Below are 24928 nucleotides of genomic sequence, written 5' to 3' on the forward strand. Positions count from 1 at the left end.
AAAGGCCTGGAACAAGTGCGTCGAATATGTACGCATGCTAACAATAGCAACTACTGGACGGTGCTCTGTTGGCCCTAACATGATGTATGTGTTTTATCCATGCCGTCCATCTATTTTTTCAGCTAATTTTAGGGCATAATCCAAAAATAAATCAGATCTAAATCTTAGCTGGACCACACTACAAGAAAACATTAGTGATTGAACGCCCACAATTAAAAACATCCTAGGACCCACCTGTAATGTTTATTTTCTATCCAACCTCTTGAGTAGGTCACACAGACCTGGATGAATGAAAAACACAAATATCATGTTGATCCAAAAGTTTCGTGGCCACCAAGAAGTTTTTAATGGTGGACATTCAATCACCACTTTAACCTGTTGTGTGGTCAACCTGAGACGTGTATCTGCCCTATTTTTGGAATCATGCTATAAAATAATGACCCAAAATGGATGGACGGCGTGGATAAAACACAAACATCATGGTGGGTCCCATAAACCACCGAACAGTACAGACGTCAGTTGAATATTGGCTTTCATCAGGTGGGCCCACCGTTAACTTGCGCCGGCCGAAACACTACACATCAGTTGGGCCACTCGTTCAAATCGATCCTATGTCGTGGGTCTTCCCTTCTGCCCATTTTCTTCATACATGTGTGGCCCACCTGACGAACGGAACTGATCTGATCTCCGGACCAGGGCGTCCTTGCTGTGGGTCCCACCTGATGAGTGGCCTCTCGAACACCGTCCCTTGGCCTTTTTATGCCATGCATTCACTATCGCAGCTCTATGGAAGAACTGCTCCTTTGCTAAGGCTCTCACTTGCTTGAGATAATCATGGAATTGCACTACTCCTTCCTCCACTGCCTTGTCCAGTACATACATCACATCCTCTATGCCAGAGTCCGCCGCCACACTTTCTATGGTCCGTCTCGACTCTTCATCCGCACCTTCAAATCCTTCCTTCATCTCATCATGGGCGGAAACAACGGTGCTGATTGGATCATGAACTCTTAACCAGTTCTGCAATAAATCCGTCTGCTCTGCCATTGCTGCTAGCCTCTTCTTCAAGCTGGACCGTTCATGTTCAAGATCATATATCAAAGTCGACGTGATATCAGCTCGCTGGGCCAGCATCACCTGTAGGCCTGATAGATCGTTTACATCTTGCTCCGCTTGGGTGTGCATAGCCATCAGATCATAGTGGATGGACCCCATCAGACGGTCGAGAGCTTCTCTCTTCGAAACAAGAGATAGACTAGCAAAATTTGGAAAGTTAGTGGAAGGAAATGAAGTGGAATATGGAGGGTGGTAGGCCAAAATGTGGGAGAGGTTACGTATAAGGTCAGAGAGGTTTGATTGAGGGTAGCTCCAGGTTTGGAGGTATGATGAGATGGTCGCACCAGATGGATCAACGAACGGATGGTGGTGGATGATTTGGTTAGTGGGCCCTGATGAGAGGAAGACTAGAGGGGGTGTGATAGGGTAGCATTGATGGATCCATATGGTGAGGGGGATTGGAGGTGTATTGGAGGATACTGGTAGTGGACCACTGGCTTTGAAGAGATGGACGGTTGTGCCGTCATCATGTGTGAACATGTCGATCGATAGGCTGAGAGTGGGGAAGTCTTGGAGTAGGTTGAGGAGGTGTTCGCGGATGATCCATTTCCATTTGTGGCCATGTTCGGCGTAGGATAGAGCTCGTGGGCCGCTATTGGAGAGAGCTGCGTCGATGAATCGAACGGCTGGTAATGGTGCCATTGCTAGTGGTAATGGTGGAGAGTGGTGTTGGAAGGTTGCCTGAGAGATGAGATGAACGTAGACTTTATAGCAAGAGAGGAGATGAACGGTGGAATGAAGATTTTGATGGGCTAAAATGCTAGTTTACCACCGTTTTCTTTCAAGTTGTGATAGCTGATCATTCATTGTACACGTGGCATTTATACATATCAAACTGGGGAATCGGAATCATTGGCCTGATTTCGGGTGGGCCATTCCCAAAATTGAAACTGATGGAACTATTTTAAACACCATGGGCCCTTTGATTTGGATGGTCTGGATTGGAGAGCCACAAGGAAATTACAACTCAAAACGGTGATGAACTCACACGGCAACCTTTTGACCTTGCCAATTAATAATCGTTAGCGACTGCTTGTTATTGAGGGAAGATCCTACTGCTGCTGTTCATCAAACGTACTGTTTTCCTAAGTAGTTAGACTCCGTACACGTGGGGTCGTGTTTAAATGATCCAGATCGTTCATGTGAAGGGCCTCACCCTGGATGTGGAAACCCAAAGTAATCTCCCCAAATTTGAATTTCTCAAGCCTTTGATCATTTAACTATCATTTGTACGGACCATTTTGGTAGGTGACCTTTTTGTGCCATTTAATATTTATGGTTATCAATGGAAGATCCATTTAGCCGTGTATCTCATCAGATCAATGGTCCGGATCACCAAACCATGGATCCACATGCACGAAATCATATGCAAAGCAGGAATATATGCTTCCTCACGTGTAATGGGTGGACGACTTTTAATTATCTAACAAGTTGTTTTTTCAATCTTCCTTTTCCACGAAAGTTCAAAATCATCTTATAGTGACAAGGTGGGCTATCGAACTTATAGAGAGCAATCAAAGAAAGAGCCTATGTGAAGACTTTGTTGTTGTGTTTATTTATTTATTTATTTTTTAAACCTTTTTCTCTCACGTGGTTGAAATCGGACTGCGTACTTAGCTCAGTACACTCTTATCGTAATGAGGAAACTTTGTTGGGCCACCGTGAATGTATTTGGTCTATCCATGCCGTCTATCCATTTTTTTATTTATTTTAGGAATTGAGACCAAAATTTAAGCGTATACAAAGATCAAGTGGACCATACCACATGAAACAGTTGGAATAATGATTTTCACCTTTGAAACCTTTATAGGTCCATAGTGATGGTTATTTCTCATCTAACCTGTTCATAAGATCACACAAACATGGTTGAAGGGAAAACACAAATAGAAGCTTAATCCAAAACTTCTATAGCCCCCAAGAAATTTTCAATGGTAGATGTTCAATTCAAACTGTTTCCTATAGTGTGGTCCATTTGAGGTTTGGATATACTTCCTCTTAAAAATCAAGCCCTAAAATTATCTGTTAAAATGTATAGAGGGATAGGATAAAATACATAAATCACAGTGGACCCCACACATAGTTTACTCAGCACGGTACTGAGTTACTCAGTACGGAATCCGCTTGGTTGCGTATGTCGGGCCCACCTATTCGCAGTCAATCCGCGTTTTAAAACGCGTGTTGCCTGCATGCCAAAGCCTTTGACAGATACTTCCCTTGTGACAGGAAGCTAGATGGGGTTGACCGTGATGTTTGTTAAAAATCCAACCCGTCCATCTATTTTGCCTGATCATGTTACTACATGGTCCAAAAAATAAGCAGATCCAAAACTCAAGTGCAATGCATGATAGGGAAAATTGGTTAGGAAAATGCCTATCATTGAAATCTCCCTAACGTCTACCCTAATGTTTATATGACATCCATACCGTTCATAAGTTCATTTTTACTGGGATAAAATGAAAATACAAAAAATATTAGCCTGCTCCAAAACTTATGTGGCCCATGAATGTTTCAACGGTGGACGTTTAATCCTCACTGTTTGCGGTTGTCCAGTCCACTGTAGTTTTAGATATGCCACAATTTTCGGGCTCATATCGTAACATGATCCAATAAAACGGATGGACTGGGTGAATTTCCGACAAACATGGCGGTGAGCTTCGTGTTTCAGGAAGTTCTTCGGAACGACTTTCGCAAGCAAGCCGCGTTAACGCATTCCTCGTCAAACCGACCACTGCGTGGGTTTGACGCTCATTTACACCGCTTTAAAAGGTGTCGGTTACTCTTCAACCGTACACATGGCATAGTTATACAATAATCCAAGCCGTTTAAATAGCTGATCAAGCTGTTGGTGGATCGCAAGGAAAAAATTACACTGAAAGATAGTTGTAATTATTCAATTCGGGCGGGCTGGATGACATCCGTTGCAATTGATGGACCTTGGCCACAAAAATAACCAAGCAAGCAGCGTATTTATGCCTGATTTCTAGTCGAGCTCAACCGAAACAATCCGTTTCCACCCCTATCATTTATTTTAGAGATTGAGTCCAAAATTTAAGTATACACAAAGATCAAGTGGACCATACCACAACAAACAGTTGGAATAATGATTTCAACCGTTGAAACTTTTATAGGGCCCACAGTGATGTTTATTTATCATCCAACCTGTTCATAAGATCACACATACATGGATGAAGGGAAAACTCAAATACAAACTTGATCCAAAACTTTTATAGCCCCCAAGAAATTTTCAATGGTAGATGTTCAATTCAAACTGTTCCACGTGGTGTGGTGTCACGCCCCAGACTCGGTAACCGGACTCACAAGGAACCCGATGGCCGGTTCTGGCCGCAACAGCCTCCGTAGTACCCCATTCTCGGCTCCTGAGGTACTGTCGGAAAGGCAGGAGCGGCACTCGCCTCAGGCGGAGGCACGGGGGCGGCCGGTGGAGCAGGAGCCTCAGTAACTAGAACAGCAGGCTGAGGAGGGGGAATATGTGGGGGAATTGGAGCAACTGGAGGTATGGGCGCTACGGGCTCGACTGGAGGAACGGGCTGGATCGGGACCTCAGGAATCGGATCCTCAACAACGGGAGCAGGATGTGCTCGAGTAGAAGGGGTAACTCGGGCGCCTCGTCCATAGGCACCACGACCACGGGTGCCACGTGTGGTCCATTTGAGGTTTCGATATACTTCCTTTTTAAAATCAAGCCTTAAAATTATCCGGTAAAATGTATGAAGGGAGTGGATAAAATACATAAATCACAGTAGACCCCACAGAGATTACTTAGTACGCAATCCGCTTCCCACGTAGTTGCGTATGTCGGGCTCACCTATTTCGCAGGCAATCCGCATTTTAAACCGCGTGTTGCCTGTATGCCAAAGCCTTTGACAGATACTTCCCTTGTGACAGGAAGCTAGATGGGGTTCACCGTGATGTTTGTTAAAAATCTAACCCATCCATCTAATTTGCCTGATCATATTACTACATGGTCTCAAAAATGAAGCAGTTCCAAAACTCAAGTGCAATGCATGATAGGAAAAATTGGTTAGGAAAATGCCTAGCATTGAAATCTCCCTAAGGTCTACCGTGATGTTTATATGCTATCCATACCATACCGTTCATAAGCTGATTTTTGCTGGGATAAAATGAAAATACAAAAAAATTAGCCTGGTCCAAAACCTACGTGGCCAATATGAATGTTTCAACGGTGGACGTTTATTCCTCACTGTTTGCTGTCGTGCAGTCCACTTTAGTTTTAGATATGTCTCAATTTTCGGTGGACCCCACCCAGCTTCTTGTTTAAGCAAGTTCGTCGTAAAGACTTTCCCAAGCACGCTTTCCTCGTCAAACCGACCACTGCCTGTCCCTGACGCTCATATACACGGCTTTAAAAGGTGGTGGTTAATCTTCAACCATACACATGGTATAGTTATACAATAATCCGAACCGTTCAAATCGCTGATCAAGCTATTGATGGATCGCAAGCCAAAAATTACACTGAAAGATAGTTGTAATTATTCCATTCGGCGGGCTCGATGACCTCCGTTGCAATTAATGGACCTTGGCCACAAAAATAACTAAGCATTTATGCCTGATTTCTAGTCGAGCTCAACCCAAACCATCCGTTTCCACCCCTGGTCAAGGGTTACACCATAAACATCAGTGCCCGATTTATGGGATATAAATAGACGGTGAAGATGAGAAATAGTCAATGGTTCAAATCCAACCAACATCAATGAATATAAGACACAGCAATAAATTTCCAGCGTTATGGCCGGATTAACATCTGGACGGTTTGGATTACCGTAGATCATGCCAATGTTTGCAGTTAGCTCTGCATGTATACAAACGGCCGTACTCTTCACAGTACGTTAAAAGGCTCACGAGACAATTCTACGTGCGTGAAAGTTACGGTGTTTAATGGTAATAATACACTGATAGCGATGGGTGGCCGTTTAACTGATGCCAGGAAACTAATCAGTCAACGGTTGACATTCACTGAGAAGAAGTGTACACGAGTCGAACGCGAGTGAGGTTCGCATAGCTCGGTCCTCGAGCTTGACTTGTCAGCTTGGTTCGGCTCGACCCATAACTATGCAACATTTTATCAAACACATAAAGTGTATTTTCAATTTTGTAAGTAATGCAAATTAATAACAATAATATATAAGTATTTCATTAAACACTATGTGGGCAATATTAAAATTATAATTTGAGAGCAGTTCTTTTTATTCTGAAGTTCTTCCTCACCGTTAGATGTATACACCTGAAACAGTACTTCGTGGTGTCATTTCATCAAACACTTGGTGAGTAATGTGAATATCAAAATAATTGAGTCATCGGGCCCATTCGGATCAAGTTAAGGTTTGATACGAGTCCAGTTCAGCTCAGGCAAACTTCAACTCAGCTTGAAATTCTTTCAAGCACAAAAAATCAGCTCGACTCAGCTTGAAACTCAGTTTTAAACCCAACCGAATGTAGCTTTTACGAGTTGAATTGAGTCGAGTGTGTTAATCGAGATAACTCAGTTCGTCTACAGATCTACTCATGATAGTGATTTCTAGGACGCGCTCAACCATTAGAGGCGCGGATCATGGGACATATGTGGCAGGGCTGGATAGATAGATGGTCATGGTTCTCCCCTCTTCCATGGTGGGTAGTCAGTCAGGCCGGGACTTGACCAAGTTTTATCAGGTCTTGACGGTGGGGGCCCAGCCCACCTTGATACATCTTTATATATCCACACCGTCCATCCGTTTTTCCAGCTTATTTTAGGATGTCTGTTCAAACTTGAAGCACATCCAAATCTCAGAGAACACACCGTATAAAAAAAGTGGTGGTTGAATGCCTGCCACTAAAAACTTCCTAGGACTCACCTTAATGTGTAGGTGCCATCCAACCTGTTGATAATGTCAAACAGATATAGATATAGGAAAATACATATATAAGCTTGATCTAAAACTTTTGTAGCCCACAAGAAGCTTTTAATGGTCAATCACCACTGTTTCCTGTGGTGTGGTCCACAGATATTTGGATATGCTTCATTTTTCAGCCCATTTTGTAAAATTAGCTGGATGAAAGGATGGATGGTGTGGATATACAAAAAATATATTAAGGTGGGCCCTACGATCATGACCTGACCGTCCGGACGTGAATCCTCACCTGAGCTAAATAGTCGGTACAAGGCCTGGTCTGACAAGCTAGGTGATTATCCTACGATTCAAACCCCATTGTTCTTGTGGCGTGGCCCACTTGAATCTTGAATCCTGTGGTGTGCCTTACATGAGTGTTGAATCTGACTGATTTTTAAGATCTTGTCCTAACTTGGGCCTATGATGGTGATATGGGACGGCGATGATGTAGCGGATGATGTAATGTTTATATAACCGCTTGAGATCATCATAAACATCACCATATTTAAATTTAACCGTAGAATAATCATTTCTTGTTTTATATTCTATATTGGAAGACCGCCATGCGGATGACATGAACTTCACATACTACTTTGACCACTAATGCCAACGTGTCATGTGTGTATCACAACCAAACCACCCAAAAGGATGGCCGCACCAACAACCTGGCACAGAAATCAGCCCAATCCACTTATCAGGCGGGCCACACCTGTACTTTGGTTCAGACCAGTTGCTGTCATTTTATCTCTATGGTGTGGGCCACCCAATGCGTGGATTAGCTTCATGGTTGTGCCAGGCGTTTTTCATGGTGGGAAGACCTTTTGAACCGGTTGGATGTCATCCAGACAAGGCATTCCGTTATTTATCAGATAGTTGGACTGTAATTTATTGTCCAACTAGTTGTATGTAAGTTTATCCAACACATATCAATCCACAAAACCTATATATATATATATATATATGTTAGATTACTTGCATACAACTTACATACATATAACTGTACATATATATATGTTAGTAATCTATACACACACACACACACACACACACACACGGACACACGGTTATTTAAGTGCACTGAAAGGTTGGGTGTGGACTTTGGAGTTTGAAGTAGCTGGGCTGACCTTATCTACAAAGCCCAGTCCAAAATTCCAGATGGGCTAAGATCAACGGTCCTGTTGGGCTGGGCCTATCATTTAGGTTAATTAAAAATACTTGGCCCAGGTCAGGCCTATCCTCCAACTGTGATTTTCGGTACCACGTAAAAACAGAGCCATCTAGTAATGATGGAAACTGGAAGCACCTTTTCTGACTAACCAAGTTAGTTGGGCTTTGTGGGCCCATCAGCATGTCAATTGGTGCACCGTTCAAACCGTTCGAAACAATGGTTGAGGGAAAGGCATTTCACCTAAGAACATCCAATCCTAAGTGGGATAGGGGCACATGAAGGCCTATTAGTTTTATTAGGGCATTGATTTCACTCAGCCTATTAGGCCTATCAGGTTTATTACGGACCGTTTTAGTTTCACCGGATAGTCCCGGATTACCTAAACATGGCCTGAAGGCTCCCGAACGAATCAATCAGCGGCTCCATTGCAACAGGTCAAATCCATAGGGAGTCAGAATCAGGCTAAAGCTAGGCAGTCTTTTTCCAGGACTAAGATTACAGGCCCACATAAAACCCACTAAGATGCCCATTTTGATTATTATGACTCAAATCAAAGGCCCAAAACTAAATAAGCTGGGCCTGGGCTTGACTTTGACCAAATTCCTGATTGAGCCGGGATTGGGTTGATGTTTATCTGACCTTTGCAACCTCTTAAGGCTTGTAAAGCTAAGAGAGGTGGGAAATTGACCGAATCGATTTTAAAACCTAGGCCGAACCTCACCCAATTTTTGTGAGCAGTTGGGTCAAACCATTGTTTGAAGACCCACTTGGCCCATTTTGGACTCTAAATCTTCTTTATTTAAAATAATACAAAAATAAAAGTATTAGTAGCTAATCTATGATTAGCATGTTTAGAGTGTTTGATTATGAAGGAGACAAATATAAGGTTTTGACCTGCTATATATTCTAATAAAATTCCTAAAAATTTATTTTATATTTTAATAGTGCTCATGAAAATGATTATTACTTCTTTTTTTTTTTTCCTTTTCCGTTGACAATTTATAGCTGGATTCCATGCTATAGGAACGTAAAAAATGAATGAATACATTTTTCTTTTCCACCATCATAAAAATGATAGAATTACTTCCATATAAGGTATGTTTATTTTCATTGAGAAATCACATGGCAAGTTTCCTAACTGTCAATTTTCCTTGTTTGGTTTGGATATAAGAATTTAGCATTTCATTAAGAGGTTGTTTGGATGGATATAGATGGAGGTAAATGACATTTGAAGTGTGTTTGCATGGAAGTAAATGCATGTAAATGAAATCCTCCGTTTAAGAGTAGATTTTGAAATATATTGAGTGAAATGCCTTTTTGAGCTCCCAAAAAAAAAAATTGTCTATGAAAAGAATGAGTTTGAGTCATACTTGAAGCGGTGTTTAATGAGCATAACAAATATCACCGAAGTATTTAGCTAGAAAGACTTAGATATTTCACACAACGCATAGAATTTGTGAAGCTCTTCATTCAAATATTTTGTAAATTGAAATACAAGTTTTTGCGAAATATTATAGGAGATTGAGGGAAATACTTGTTTTATTGTTTTAATCGTTTACTTAGATGTCTATCGTTTCGCATAATTTAACGTGTATAAACTCTAAACAACCTACATTTCTCATTTCCATCATTTAATTGATTATTTAGAATTTCTTTAAATGTATTTGTGAGGTGTACTAATTTAGATCTGCACAATCTTCATGCAATTGTCTTCTATATATATATATATATATAAATATTAGTTGGCGACTGCCCTAACATCTATATTTCATCTGAAGAATATTACAAAGAGGTGAACAAATTTAGTCCTAACAAATATAAGTCATTCATCTCTTCAATTGATGCCCAACAAACTTTTATGGGCTTTATAAAACAGTAAGAAAGTAAAGTAAGTGGCCTCATTTGAGTTGTTATCAATTTAGTGGGAAAGCATCAAGTAAATATTATACCACATTTATTGGATATACCACTAAATTTATCAATCATTGAAGGAATATCTTATATAACTCCATACTTTTTATGGTAGTTATTACAAGTTATTGGATACTGAAGAGGAAGCACACAACATCATCATGCAATTTGATGTAAATTGGAAAGATTGATTACAATAAGTAATGATTTTTCATTCAATTGTTATTTTCTAGTGTAATTTTCCTTGTGTGTGACTTTAGAGTATAGAATGTATATATTTCGCTTATCTTAAAGATAGAGAGTATTGCTTCAACATTCTAGAATTAGTGGGCCCATTTTTATAACCCAGATGAAGCTTCAAATTTTTTAATTTTAGACCAACGTATATATTTCAATAAATTTATTACAGTTATTATGTCAAATGTCACATGTTTATATTAATTTGGAGTGTTGAAGTTGATTTACTTAATTAAATTTAAGTTCATAAAAATATACTATAAAATTCTAATGCATTTCAATTAAGGTACCAAACACAATTGTTAATTTTAAATTTATTCCAATTCAAGCTGTCAAATACATTTGAAAACTCCAACTCACATTGATTCCATAATAATTGTGATTTAGATTCTCATTCATACTAGATACATGCCACATAAGGAGCACGTGGTTGAATCTATATCTTTTCTTTGCTATTCATACCACACAAGTAATTATATTAAAGGAAAATTCCTTTTTTTTTTTTTTTTTCTTTTCCTTTTTAAATATTTAGCATGGAATCCATGGTCTCCAAAAAATAGCCCATAATTAAGGTAATTGACTAAAATATAAAACCTTACCTAAAGAAAACATGTGACCGGGTTGCTGCATGCAACAAATAGGAAATTAGAAATTAGACTATCAGACCAACCCAACTTAGACCAATCCATAGATAATTTGATCAGGTCTACATCCTCTTAGTCTAGACCCAACCCAAACTCGCCCAAATAGGAGCAAAAATGGGATAGGTTCGGTCAGGTTAGAGTTAGCCCAAACTTGACCCACCCTGTGGCCCAACCTGACCCACTTATGATTTATCCAGCCCAAGCATGATCCGAACCACCTATGCGATCCAAATCAGCCAGGCTCAATGGATCAACATAAGTCAAGTCAGGATTAAAAATGGAATATGGGATTCACACACACACAAATCGAATAAGTCATCTCTCTTTGTAATTTCTATTTTCATAGTGGATTTCTGTCGCTTTATGTCGTAGTTTTTTCCTGAAAGGGTTTTCCACGTTAAATCCTTGTGTTCTCTTGTGATTGCTTGGTGCTCTTAGATTGCTATCCTAGATCCATATTTGTGTGATTCCGCAACACAAATCCCAACAAGTGGTATCAGAGTTATTATTGGGGCACAGATCTGAATCTGCATAATTAGAAATAATGGAAAACACCAAGTTTGATATTGAGAAGTACTTAGGCAAAAATAATTTTGAATTATGGAAGATTAAGATGATTAGTCTATTAACCAAGCAAGGCGAAGTTAAGGCTCTTCAGGAGCGAAAACTAACTATGAAAGATGAAGAATGGGAGACTATTGATAGTAAAATCCTCTGAAAATTGCCTACACTTGAAGCAGCAGTAGTATAACTTCAAAATGGTAAAGGGTGGAGATCTAGAGGCCCACATCAGCAACTTTAATAAATTAGTTTGCAAATTGTTGGATATGGAGGAAGTGATCAAAGATGAGAAACAAGCATATATGTTGTTGAAATACTAAACCCTGAGTGTCGACGTCGTTATCTCAGCCCTTCGAGAAGGCCATGAGAAAGCTAAATGGTGACATAGGGACATCTTCGATACACTGATTACGAGAGGCAGAGATTCTGAGAGAGGTATAGGATCTTCAAAACTAGTCCAAATCCAATGGTAAGGGCAAAGGTAAGATAAAGTGTTGGAACTGTGAGATGGAAGGACACGTGAAGAAGGATTGTTTAAATCCTGAATCTAAGAGAGAGAATCTGAGGCTTCATACAGGGAGGTTAATGTTGCCACGTCAGATGAAACGAGTGAATGTGATGATGATGTCTTGACTGTGTCTACAATCAGTCGCCCATACAATGATTGTAGGGGCGAGTGGATTCTAGACACATGGGCAACCTTTCACATGACTCCTCATCGGTGTTGGTTCGCCAACTACAGGAAGTGTGATGGTGGAAGATGTTTATGGGCAATGACAGTGCTGTCTGCAATGTTGTGGCTATTGACTTGGGCATCAAGATGTTTGATGGGGTGGAGCGTACTTCCAAAAAAAAAAAGTTCCTAATTTGAAGAAGAATTTGATTTCTCTTGGTGTTTGAAGTAAAAGGATACAAGTTCATAAGTATTGATGATGCCCTTAAAGTATCTAAGGAGGCACGTGTTATTATGAAAGCGTAACAACAGGTAATCTTTACGAGTTGACAGGAGCACTTAATAGGTGGAGTCAGGTTGTTAGCGGATATCACCTTTGCACGTGTATGACATACGGGCATGACCACATGAGCATTTAAGGCATAGAAGGCTAAGATGCGCTGCAATTTCCAACTTTTGATTTAGATTTTAGAAGATTTAAGAGCAATGATTTGATTTACCGGCAAGATACATGGATGACTCTAATATTGCATATGCCTTCATTACAGATGAGGAGGACCTATCTACTATTCAGAGGCTCTTAATGAGCGCTGGATGCGAAAAAAGTGAAAAGCCACGATGATGAGATGAACTCATTGCACAAAAATCACACATGGGAGTTGGTGAAGCTTTCAGTGGGAATACAAGTGGTTATTTAAAAGGAAACAAAATAGATACAAAGTGAGGTTGGTAACGAAGAAATATGCTCAAAGAGAATGAATCGACTTCAAAGATATTCGCGTCGGTGGTTAAACAAGTATCCATTAGATTCGTATTTTTGGTTGCCTAATACGATCTTGAATTGGAACAGATGATGTCAAGACTGTATTCCTACATGGGGAGTTGGAAGAGTAGATCTACATGAAGCAACCAGAGGGTTACGAAATTAAAGGGGTAGAGAAAAAGTTTACAGTTAATGAGGTCGTTGTATGGCATGAAATAGTCGCCTAGATAATATAAGAAATTTGATTCTTTTATGGTGAGTAAGAAATTTACTTAGAGTGAATCATCATTGTGTCTATTACAAGACACTAAGTGATAGTAAATTCATCATCCTAGTATTGTATGTTGATGATATATTGATTGTCACATGATATGTTTGAAATCAACGTACAGACTCAGTTATCAGTGACATTTGAGATGAAAGATCTAGGTAGAAAAAGGTTTTCGGTATAGATATTCATAAAGCAAGAAATATGAGCATGACTTTGGTTATCACAGCAAGTATCTTGAAAAGGTGCGATCAAGTATGGGATAGATCAGGCAAAGCTAGTTAGAGTTCCTCACGCGGCTCACTTCAAGCTTTCCTCGTAACAATGTCCTAAATCAAATGAGGAAAAACATGTTATGTCTCATGTGCTTTATTCGAATGCGATTGCCCAGTTTAATGTATGTCATGATTTGTATAAGACCGGATATTTTACATGCGATGGGTGTTATAAGCAAATATATGTCAAACCTCGACAAAACATTGGGAAGTGGTGAAATGACTACTTTGATACATTCGAGGTAGAAAAGACTACGTCATAATTTAGAAGACGAGCAAAGGTGGTTGAGCATGTGGATTCAGATCCGAATATGCTCACCAAGGTCATTCCTATAAAGAAGTTTAAGTTTTGTGCAGTTTTCTTAACTTGGCAATGACGAAAATGAAGTACGAGTGTGTACAAGAAGCTATAATGTGATGCAGAGATAAGAGAAGAGATCAAAAAGCTACACGGTTGAAGATTAAAGACATGGTGGAGATTGTTGTAAACAGATGTCTTAAATATGGTTTCACCACGCTGCTCGACCATTATTATAATCCTACAGTACCGTATTCAAATCATGCGTGGATTAGATCCGGCGAAGGATGAGACCTTTCGATCTTGCATACTTTCAATTCAACAATCAATGCACTAGTCAAGGAAATCAAAAGATTTTTGGAATAGGGACGGCTGGAAAATCTAAAAGGATTGGGATCAATTCTTAAACTTTCAAGGTCAATAACTAAAAAAAAAAAAAAAAAACTAGGCATAAAAAGATAAGAAGAAAGTTAGAGGGCTAAAGATAGAATTTAGAAGAATAGAAAATATTAGGAGAAGAGAAAAACTTACCACAGGGAAAAAGGGAAATGAAGTACCAAGTTTTCATTAAAAAATAGAAAGCATCCTACTTATAAAATTCGGATTTAAAAGAAAATGACTAAACTACTCCTACAACAAAGGGAAAAAAAAAAGTGCAAAACAAAACTTAAAAAAAATAAAAATAAAAAAGTCATGCATATTAAGTGTAGAATTAAATATCAGACCAACCCAACTTAGACCAATCCATAGATAATTTGATCAGGTCTACATCCTCTTAGTCTAGACCCAACCCAAACTCGCCCAAATAGGAGCAAAAATGGGATAGGTTCGGTCAGGTTAGAGTTAGCCCAAACTTGACCCACCCTGTGGCCCAACCTGACCCACTTATGATTTATCCAGCCCAAGCATGATCCGAACCACCTATGCGATCCAAATCAGCCAGGCTCAATGGATCAACATAAGTCAAGTCAGGATTAAAAATGGAATATGGGATTCACACACACATCGAATCGGGTAAGTACTCTCTCTTTGTAATTTCTATTTTCATAATGGATTTCCGTCGCTTTGTGCCGTGGTTTTTTCCCGATAGAGTTTTTCATGTTAAATCTTTGTGTTCTCTTATGATTGCTTGATGCTCTTGGATTGCTATCCTAGATCCAAATCTGTGTGATTCCGCAGCCCAAATTCTCAACAAGTTGTGTCAAAGTTATCATTGGGGCACATATCTGAATCTGTAGGATTAGTAATAATAGGAAACACCAAGTTTGATATTGAGAAGTACTCAGACAAAAATAATTTTGAGTTATGGAAGGTTAAGATGATTTGTTTATTAACCAAGCAAGAACTGCGGCTAGTTTATGAATGAAGTTAGAGGATGTGTATGCGAAAAAATCCTCTAAAAATCGCCTACACTTGAAGCTATAGTGGTATAACTTCAGGATGGCAGAGGGTGGAGATCTGGAAGCCCACATTAACAACTCTAATAAATTGGTGTGCAAATTGTTGGATATGGAGGAAGTGATCAAAGATGAGAAACAAGCATGTATGTTGTTGAATTCTCTTTTGGCATCGTATGAGTCATTGAAGGATATGATGTACACTGCAAATAAAACCCTGAGTGTCGACGCCATTATCTCTGATGCATTCATTCGAAGAGGTAGGAATTCTGAATAAGGTACACGATCTTCAAGTTCTAGATCCAAATCAAAGGGCAAGGGCAAAGGCAGAGGTAAGATAAAGTGTTAAAACCATGGGATGGAAGAACACATAAAGAAAGATTGTGCAAATCCTAAATCTAAGAGAGAAGAATCTGATGCTTCATACATGGAGCTTAACGCTACCACGTTAGATGGAACGACTGGATATGATGGTGATGTCTTAACTGTGTCTACAATCAGTTACCCATACAATGATTGTAAGGGCGAGTGAATTCTAAACACAGGGGCATCCTTTCACATGACTCCTCATCGAAGTTGGTTCGCCAGCTACAGGGAGTATGATAGTGGACATGTGTTTACGGATAATGACAATGCTTGTAATGTTGTGGTTGTTGGTACGGTGCGCATTAAGATGTTTGATGAGGTGGAGAGTACCTTGACTGATGTCAGGCGCGTTCCTAATTTGAAGAAGAATCTAATTTCTCTTGGTACACTTGAGGCAAAAGGATGCAAGTTCACGGGTATTAATGGTGCCCTTAAAGTATTTAAGGAGGCACGTGTTATCATGAAAGCGCAACGACTCAGTAATCTTTACAGGTTGATAGGGAACACTTCAACAAGTGGAGCTGCAGTGGTTGTAGCGTATTCCACCTCTGCACGTATATGGCATGCTGGGCATGACCACATGAGCAGGTAGGGCATAAAGGCTGAGATGCGTGGACAGAGATACAGATCAGGTGGAACAACCACTTGTGAGAAGAATCACATGACATAATCGTAAAATATCGATAAGGTACATGGACGACTCCAATATCGCATATACTCTCGTTACAGGTAAAGGGGATCCGTCTACTATTCAGATGGCTCTAGGTGAGCCTAGTGCTGAGAAGTGAAAGGTGATTATGGACGATGTGATGGACTCGTTGTATCAGATCAACATATGAGAGCCAGTGGAGCTTTCCGTTCGGATGCAAGTGGTTATTTAAAAGGAAACAAAATAGATACAAAGTGAGGTTGGTAACAAAGGGATACGCTCAAAGAGAATGTATCGACTTCACTGAGGTATTCGCACACGTGGTTAAGCAAGTGTCTATTAGATTCGTGTTAGTGCTAGTTGCCCAATATGATCTCGAGCTAGAACAGATGGATGTCAAGACTGCTTTCTTGCATGGGAAGTTAGAAGAGCAAATCTACATGAAGCAAGCAAAGGCCTACAAAGTTAAAGGGGTAGAGAAAAAAGTTTACAGGTTAATGAGGTCATTGTACTGCCTGAAATAGTTGCCTAGGCAGTAGTATAAAAAATTTGATTCTTTTATGTTGAGTAAAAAATTTACTCGGAGTGAATACGATTATTGTGTCTATTACAAGACACTAAGTGATGGCAAATTCATTATCATAGTATTGTATATTGATGATATGTTGATTGCCTGTCATGATATATCTGAAATTAACATACTTAAGACTCAGTTATCAAGGACATTCGAGATGAAAGATCTAGGGGCTGCAAAGAGGGTTCTCGACATAAATATTCATATAGACAGGAAGAGGAGCAAGCTTTGGTTATCACAGCAGAGTATCTTGAAAAGGTGCGATCAAGTATGGGATAGACCAGGCAAAGCCGGTGAGCGTTCCTCACGCGGCTCACTTCAAGCTTTCCTCGTAACAATGTCGCAAAATAAATGAGGAAAAGCAAGATATATCTCATGAGCCTTATTCGAATGCAGTTGGCAGTGTATGTCATGGTCTGTATTAGACTGGTTATTTCACAAGCTATCTTTATCATAAGCAAATACCCTTGTAAATAATACTAGGTGGTGGTGAGATGGTAAGAAGATTATGTCTTTACTTTTGGGAAGACAGGAGCAAAGGTGGTTGGGCATATGGATTTTGATCCAGCAGACATGATCACCTAGATCGTTCCTGCAGAAAAGTTCAAGTTCTATGCAACTTCTCTGGGCTTGGCGATGCCATAGAAGAAGGATAGAGTGTACACGAGAAGCTACGATGTGATGCAAAGATAAGAGAAGAGATCAAGAAGCTACACGGTTAAAGATTGAAGACATGGTGGAGATTGTTGTAAAAGGATGTCTTAAATATGGTTTCACCACGCTGCTCGACCAGTCGAGGGGTTGGCTCGACTGGTCGAGGGTGCCCTTCGACCAGTCGTAGCCGGCTCGACTCGAAGTCCATCGATGATGTTTTTTGAAATTTTTGGGTCCTACTATAAATAGGAGTCCGTAAGGCTATTCTAAAATATTCTAAGGCATTCTAAAGGTATTTCAAGGGTTTCTAAAAGGATTTTACAATTTGCAAAGGTTGTAGCAAGGGTGAGATTCGAGGTTGTTCGAATCGGGTAAATCTTTGCTTTTTGTAATTTCTATTTTCATAGTGAAGATCTATCGCTTTGTGCCGTGGTTTTTTCCGAAAGGATTTTTCACATTAAATCTTTGTGTTCTCTTGTGATTGCTTGGTGCTCTTGGATTGTTATCCTAGATCCATATCTGTGTGATTCCGCAGCACAAATCACATCACAGTGAGTGTGTCACGCCCTAAACCAGGAGATCGAACTCACAGGAATCCTGGTCACCGAATCAGGTGCTGACAGCCTCCGTAGTACCCCATTCTCGGCTTCCAGCGCTCATATGCCAGATTTCGATCCTAGGATCCTACAATGAGAAATTTTTTTTTATACATTTAACTCGTAACAAGCATAACCACAAGTTTACCCAAATCACAAAGGCAACATCATCATCACATATCCACTAATATAAAATTATGAGTACAATGCTAAAGGGAAATACATATGTCAAAAATCAAAGCTCCAGAAGACTGCTACACGCTCCATGCTCAACTCTGCTGCAACCTAACGCCACATATATGCATTTATTATGCATAAGCTCATAGAAAGCTTAAAGGGTAGTATAGGTTTGTGCACAAGATAAGTGTCAAGTATTTAATACAATGCCATAATCATACATTGTCGGAGATAAGAAGAAATACGGATAAGATCATGAATCATACGATATCAGAGTAAGCGAAAATACTGATAAGATTATGAATCATACGATATCAGAGTATGCAATATAGATCAGTTATGCAAATGAGACATAGAGAGCCAAATATTAGATGCCGAGGGTACAATGCAATATGTAAATCCTACTAAGTCCATCTAGGCCATATAAGTACAAAAAATATAAAAACCTAAAATGTCATATGCGTGCAGATGCAATATGCGATGCGAATGAAATGACCAAACTGGAGTGTGAGGTCGGGATGATAGTACGTAGTATCGCAGGCTACGGGGTCCATCACAAGGGACTTTTATCCAAACCAGTCTCATACCTAAATTTGGATAGTCAGACTCAATGTGGTAAACTCCTGATCTCAGGTTAGTCACGCGTCCAACCGAAATCCTGGCCATGCGAAGGTACACGTAACAAATAGTTGCGAACCACCAGCCCAAGTGGATAGTGAATGAATGAATATGTAATTTCTACTCAATAAGTCCAATATCGACGGTTCCTCTCTGGGATCATCACCGGATCTAGTACACTCCACACCGACTACCGCCTCCCTAGTTGCACAATAAGGTGGGTGGAAGAGACCACACTATTTGCCTGAAATAGTCCGCCAATACCTACTCGGCTTATCGATAGCGGACTCATTTGCGTGGTCAAACTCACCTAGCTTATAGCACCCTCACTTGGGCGGATAAGGCCACACCCTCCTAACCGACCACAACACAGTGGGAGACGCGGCTACTGGTATTCGGCACTCGGTTGCTCATGTATCCACTCGGTTTAAACGTTGGGGCGTCCCGGCCTCGGAGGTTTAGGGACTTTCATCCACGGACATCCAAAGTGCCCGGATGCTCGAACCAAACATTTTCGATGTCCCATCCGCCATCCACAACATGCTTGTGGAGGCTATCCCCGATGTCACTAGGGCATACAATGATCATGCCACGCATATACGAGATGCATGAGTCCCACCGTCTAGTCATACAATCCTGTCCGTACTGCGCCCTTATGTGGGTAACTCCTATCGGTGAGTCCCATAAATAGTCTACTTAATGGCATATGCTATGATCCACTACTTATATCAATCATACATATGATGCGTATGAGCATGAATCATGGAATTATACTAAGCATGTTATAAGGTGATGAATTATCCGAAAAGTGATGCGTTTTGGTACATAGTACGTAAGTACTGTTTTGGTATACATGATCTTCCTTTGCTAAGTGGGATTAAGCAACCCAACTAATTTTCATTGCAATTTCTGTTTGAATTTCGTTTTCTTAGTTCGGATGTTGCCTCATGGACGAAGAAGCCAAATGCCAGAATTTTAACCGACAAACGATAATATCTCACCCCACGAAATAATGACAAACCGGTAAGCTTATGTTGGGCTTTTCAACGGCCAAGATTGATCTATTAGGCTCCTCTTTTTTCCTTTGCAGGATCCCGTGAGTGTCTTGGGTGCCATTTTAGCAAATGGTATCAACCCTACGTGGCTCAACCGGACCCGAGGCACATTGGTCGGTGCTGTGGGCCCCATGTGCTTTATCCATTCCGTTCATCCATTTTCCAGCTCATTTAAGGGCACGAGAGCAAAAATTAGGTAGATCCAAATCTCAGGTGGACCACACCACATGATCCAAATCTCAGGTGGACCACACCACATGAAACATTGGCGATTGAAATCCCACCATTAAAAACTTCCTACGGTGCACCCTAATGTTTAATTTCTATCCAACCTGTTGATAAGGTCATACAGACATGGATGAAAGGAAAAGACAAATATTAGCTTGATCAAAAACTTTTGTGGCCCTCAAGAAGTTTTTAACAGTGAGCATTCAATCACCACCTTTTCCTTGTGGTGTGGTCCACCTGAAATTTGGATCTGCCTCATTTTTGGGCTAATGCGCTAAAATGAACTGGAAAAATGGATGGAAAGCATGGATAAGACACATAGGTCATGGTGAAGTCCACGGCAGTGGGTATTGGAGGGGTGACTACCACAAGGGAGCCCCCCTACAACCGTACGTTGCAACTGGGCCCGACTAGGTAGCGCTGGATGGAGGTGTGTCTTAGCCCATGCAAGCTCAGCTCACTAACATGCTCAGCCCAAAAGTGTTAATTATGGGCTGAATGGCAATTGAGTCAGGTTGATGTCAGCCCAAGCCCAACCCATTTACTAAATGGGTCAAGCATTGCAGCCCGAACCCAACCGATGACCCCTTTACCTATGGCCTGACTCGACCCACTTAAAATTCATCAAACCCAAGCCCAACCTGATCCAGCCCATTTGATTGTAACTGGGTCAGGCCCGACTGACCTAACCCATCATGACCACACTTGGGTTTAAGAATGGAATATGCATGAAGCTGAACCCAAGATCAGTTAGTGGATACATACAAACGTCCATACATCATATGTATGTATCTTTACTCATCGTCTATTAATTTACTTTGGGTTTTTGGCTGGGTGGGGTCAGGTCATCTGGTCCATCACATTGATAAGCTATATAGGCTGGTTGAGTTAGCTGAAATCCCAACCCATTTTCTAACCCAAGCCCAATCCACTACCCATTCAGCTTGACCCAAACCCACATTAGAAGCGGGTGAGCTGACCCATTGCCACCCTTACAAGGAAGACTAACCGCCAGGCCGCGTGTTTGGGCCGTGGAATAAAATGGTATTGAATTGTATTAGATGGGATTAACATCGTTGTTGCACAATTACTGCATGTCTGGAAATACCATGATATTTTAGCCATCCAATTTCATGTTTGGGATAAAATCCTTGCCACGAGAAAACATTGGATTAAGCAAAATCCTATTTAGTGGACCATGTAATTGTAATCAACGAATGAAATTCACAATAGATGTCGTTGACTTGTACACATATATAATCTGAATGTCACGTGTAAATGGTATATATGGATGGACGGCATGGATAAGCGCATGCATCAATGTGGGGCCCACATGTGTAGTGGACTTCAAAATCCATAGAAACCGGCGGGGACCAAATGCAATTCCATCCCACCTAATTCCAACCTTTCTCATCCTCTCCATACTTTGGATGGAATTTGCATGGGATCAAATGCAATTCTATCCCACCTAATCCCATTTAATACTCTGCACCAAACGCTTTCTTATCTAAACTCAAGCCCTGGGTTGGCCTAATTAGTTAGTGAGCTTGAATTCTCAATCGGGTCAAATGTATATGTCTCTATATTCAGCCCCATATCAAAGTGGGCCTGGTCCAGCCCAACCCAGTTGCATTCATATGGAAAACTTGATAAGGGAACATTGAGATAGATCCTGATCATCCAATTAGTGGACCCGCTGTTGGATAAACCATCACCTAAACTCCGTACTAATTTAAAGTTCACAACAATACTAATTTAAATTCTGAATGGTATTGAATTGCATTAGATGGGATTAACGTTATTATCGTACAATGATTGCATATTCCGAAATACCATGGTATCGTAGCCATCCAATCTCATATTTGAGATAAAATTTTTGCAAGGGAAAACATTAGATTCAACAAAATCATGTTTGGTAGACCATAGAATTATAATCAAAGAACCAAATTCACAATAAATGCCGTTCACTTGTACACATATATAACCAGAATGTCACATATAATCAGTATATATGGATGCACAACATGGACAAACACGCATCAATGTAAGCCCACATGTGCAGTTGATTTCAAAATTCATAAAAATTCTACATGGGACCGAATGCATTTCCACATAAGTAAATGCGGTTCCATCCCACCTCATCCCAAACTTTCCCATGCTCTCCGAACGTCGGATGGAATTGCACGGGACCAAATGGAATTCTATCCATCCCTTGTAATACCCTCCGCCAAACGTCGCGTAAAGCTTTCTCTTATATATATATATATATATATATATATATATATATATATATATATACTATCCATCCCTTGTAATACCCTCCGCCAAACACTCTAACTTAGCTTTCTTATATATATATATATATATATATATATATATATATATATATATATATATATATATATATATATATATATATATATATATATTTTGGGTTCAAGTTAAGAAAGAACTCATCCTGTTGGATTTATACAGATTTATATATTTCTGTATAATGTGGAAACCGAAAAGTGCAAAATAATCAGAAATCAGGACAGACTGAACCACGTCTGAAACGCTGTCCTTAAAGCGTTATTTACCCCTACTCAAGTGATTGAGTATGCTGATAGGTTACAGGCAAATAGCTTCTAGGATACGACGAGCCTGGTGTGGGTCTGCGTTCAGCAAACACGAAGGCCCACCAAATGGAACTCAATTACACGCTTTCTGGTAGTATTACAGTATAAAGGAAAAAATTCTAAAAAAAGAAGAAAAGAAGAGAAAAAGAGTTTTGACTTCTGCATAGGTCAGTTCAAATCTTCAGCCACTGGTTCAGTTGAACCGTTCTAGACCACACCGCTGGTCTGTTCTTTATGCTAAGGTTTAAGCCTTGCTATGTTGCTGGAAACACTTGAATATATGAGTAGTGAGGGGCTAGCTGTCTCAGTTCGTATGGGTTTGCTGGAGTGAGTTGATATGGTTTGGAAACCCATCCAGGTCCTCATTTTATAGGCTATGATGGCTAGGGGGTTATGGTCCAGAGACTTAAATTCCATTAAGCCATTTCTGGATGTTGGAAAACTAGCCGTTTTATGGCCGTTTCCTGACTGTTGTGCATGGACCATTAAGCTACTGCATGCTGACTATTGTGAGACAACAACTAGCCGTTTTCTAGCTGTTGGGCTAGCCATGCAGCAGTTACAGCTGAACCCTGCACTAATGGCTCAGCTGTTACAGTTTTTGCTGCAATAGCTCTTTTCAGTCCCTTTATTTATACTGAGAGATTTCTCTCTCAGTCCTTTAGTCTCTCTGCTAACCAGCCACCCGCCATAGCTACTTAGTCGCACCGCGACTCGCACACGTCTCGCTCCGGTTCGCTTAAGGTCACGAAGGAGCGACCCTCTGCGACACGATGCGGATGTGCGAAGTGCAAAGTGCGCCATTAGCGCCTCTACAGCCACACTACCTCACATGCCCACGTCCTCGCACCGACCCATGCCCGAGTCTGAGTCCGAGTCCCAGACCGAGACTGAGCCTGTGCCCGTGCCCGATCCCGAGCCCGAGCGCGAGCGCGTGCGGTTGTTCGTCCATAGTCCACAGACTAGGTAGGTAAATATTATAATACTCCATATCCTTCATATAAACCATAGGTTTTTCTCCTCTTTTCCATGTGGGACTATTCCCAAAAACCAGCAGAAAAGTGTTTTTTCAAAAATAACTTTTTATATTATATATTATTTTATTATTAAAATATTTTTTATTAAAATCAATATTTTTTGCAACAATCCCCCACTTGATTTTATAAAATTATTTTCTCGGTTAAACAATACTGCCAGAATAATCAGCTTATATGCATAAAGAAAGATATCTTTCGATTTTAATCTTTCCTTAGTGTAAGTATTTCAAAACTCTGTCGAAATGACTGGTAGCCGCAGCTTTCAACCAGTTATTCCTAAATAACAGAATTGAAAATACCACACACATATTTACTATGTGTTTGTTAGAGTTCCCACAATCTTGCTTAGCACAATTAATGGTTATGTGCTTATCCTAATTCGTGAACAATCCCGAGAGAAAACTCCTAACTCTTATGAGAGACGGCACCATCTCTACGTTCATATAGGTGAAATCCTTCCAGTGTCTCCGTTACTATAAGAAACTTGTCCTTATAGACTGGATTTCATTAAGAGTTATAAGACTCAACCCTCTATCGTAACGCTCAGCACTTATCTATTATGGATGAAGTTTTATAATTTAGTGCTGAAAACTTTCCACATATCAGTGACTTGTTCTTACCCATTAAACCCAAAATTAGAGATTTTCTGACTTTAGGTTGGGTTACCATCACTGGTGGAATTTAGGTTGAAGAGTTTCAACCCCATCCCTCTAGATGTAGCCTTTACTACCTCTCTCGGTAGAGGTTTAGTGAAAGGATCTGCAGGTTATTGCTTGATTTCACATAAGAAATAACAATGATTCCATCTCGAATCAATTGTCTGACATAATCATGTCGAAGACTAGTATGTCTAGACTTACCATTATAAGTGCCGCTATAGGCTCTAGCTAATGTGGCTTCACTATCACAATATAGTGACATAGCCGATATAAGCTTTACACAGAAAGGAATTTCTAATATAAGATCTCTTAGCCACTCAGCCTCTTTGCCTGTTGCAGCCAGGGCTATAAATTCAGATTCCATAGTCGAATGCGTTATGCAAGTTTGTTTCTTGGATCCCCAAGATACAGCTGCACCTCCTAGGGTGAATACCCACCCTGTAGTAGACTTGTAGTGTGTAGCATGGATAGCGTAAT

The 24928-nt window shown here is 40.3% G+C and overlaps 1 protein-coding gene across 1 annotated transcript; it reads right to left on the minus strand.

Moving 5' to 3' along the window:
- Positions 1–529: 529 nt before the first annotated feature.
- LOC131232790 (protein ELC-like) lies at positions 530–1782 on the minus strand. The gene has a single exon (XM_058229273.1). It carries the CDS (start codon positions 1756–1758, stop codon positions 610–612), a length of 1149 nt encoding a protein of 382 aa, XP_058085256.1. The 5' UTR covers positions 1759–1782; the 3' UTR covers positions 530–609.
- Between the last annotated feature and the right edge of the window lie 23146 nt (positions 1783–24928).

Source organism: Magnolia sinica, chromosome 18 (assembly GCF_029962835.1).
Source record: "Magnolia sinica isolate HGM2019 chromosome 18, MsV1, whole genome shotgun sequence".
Lineage (NCBI taxonomy): Eukaryota > Viridiplantae > Streptophyta > Magnoliopsida > Magnoliales > Magnoliaceae > Magnolia > Magnolia sinica.

What these genes read in the sequence shown, in the direction of transcription:
- LOC131232790 (XM_058229273.1), bottom strand. Translation starts at nt 1,758, where the DNA reads ATGGCACCATTACCAGCCGTTCGATTCATCGACGCAGCTCTCTCCAAT.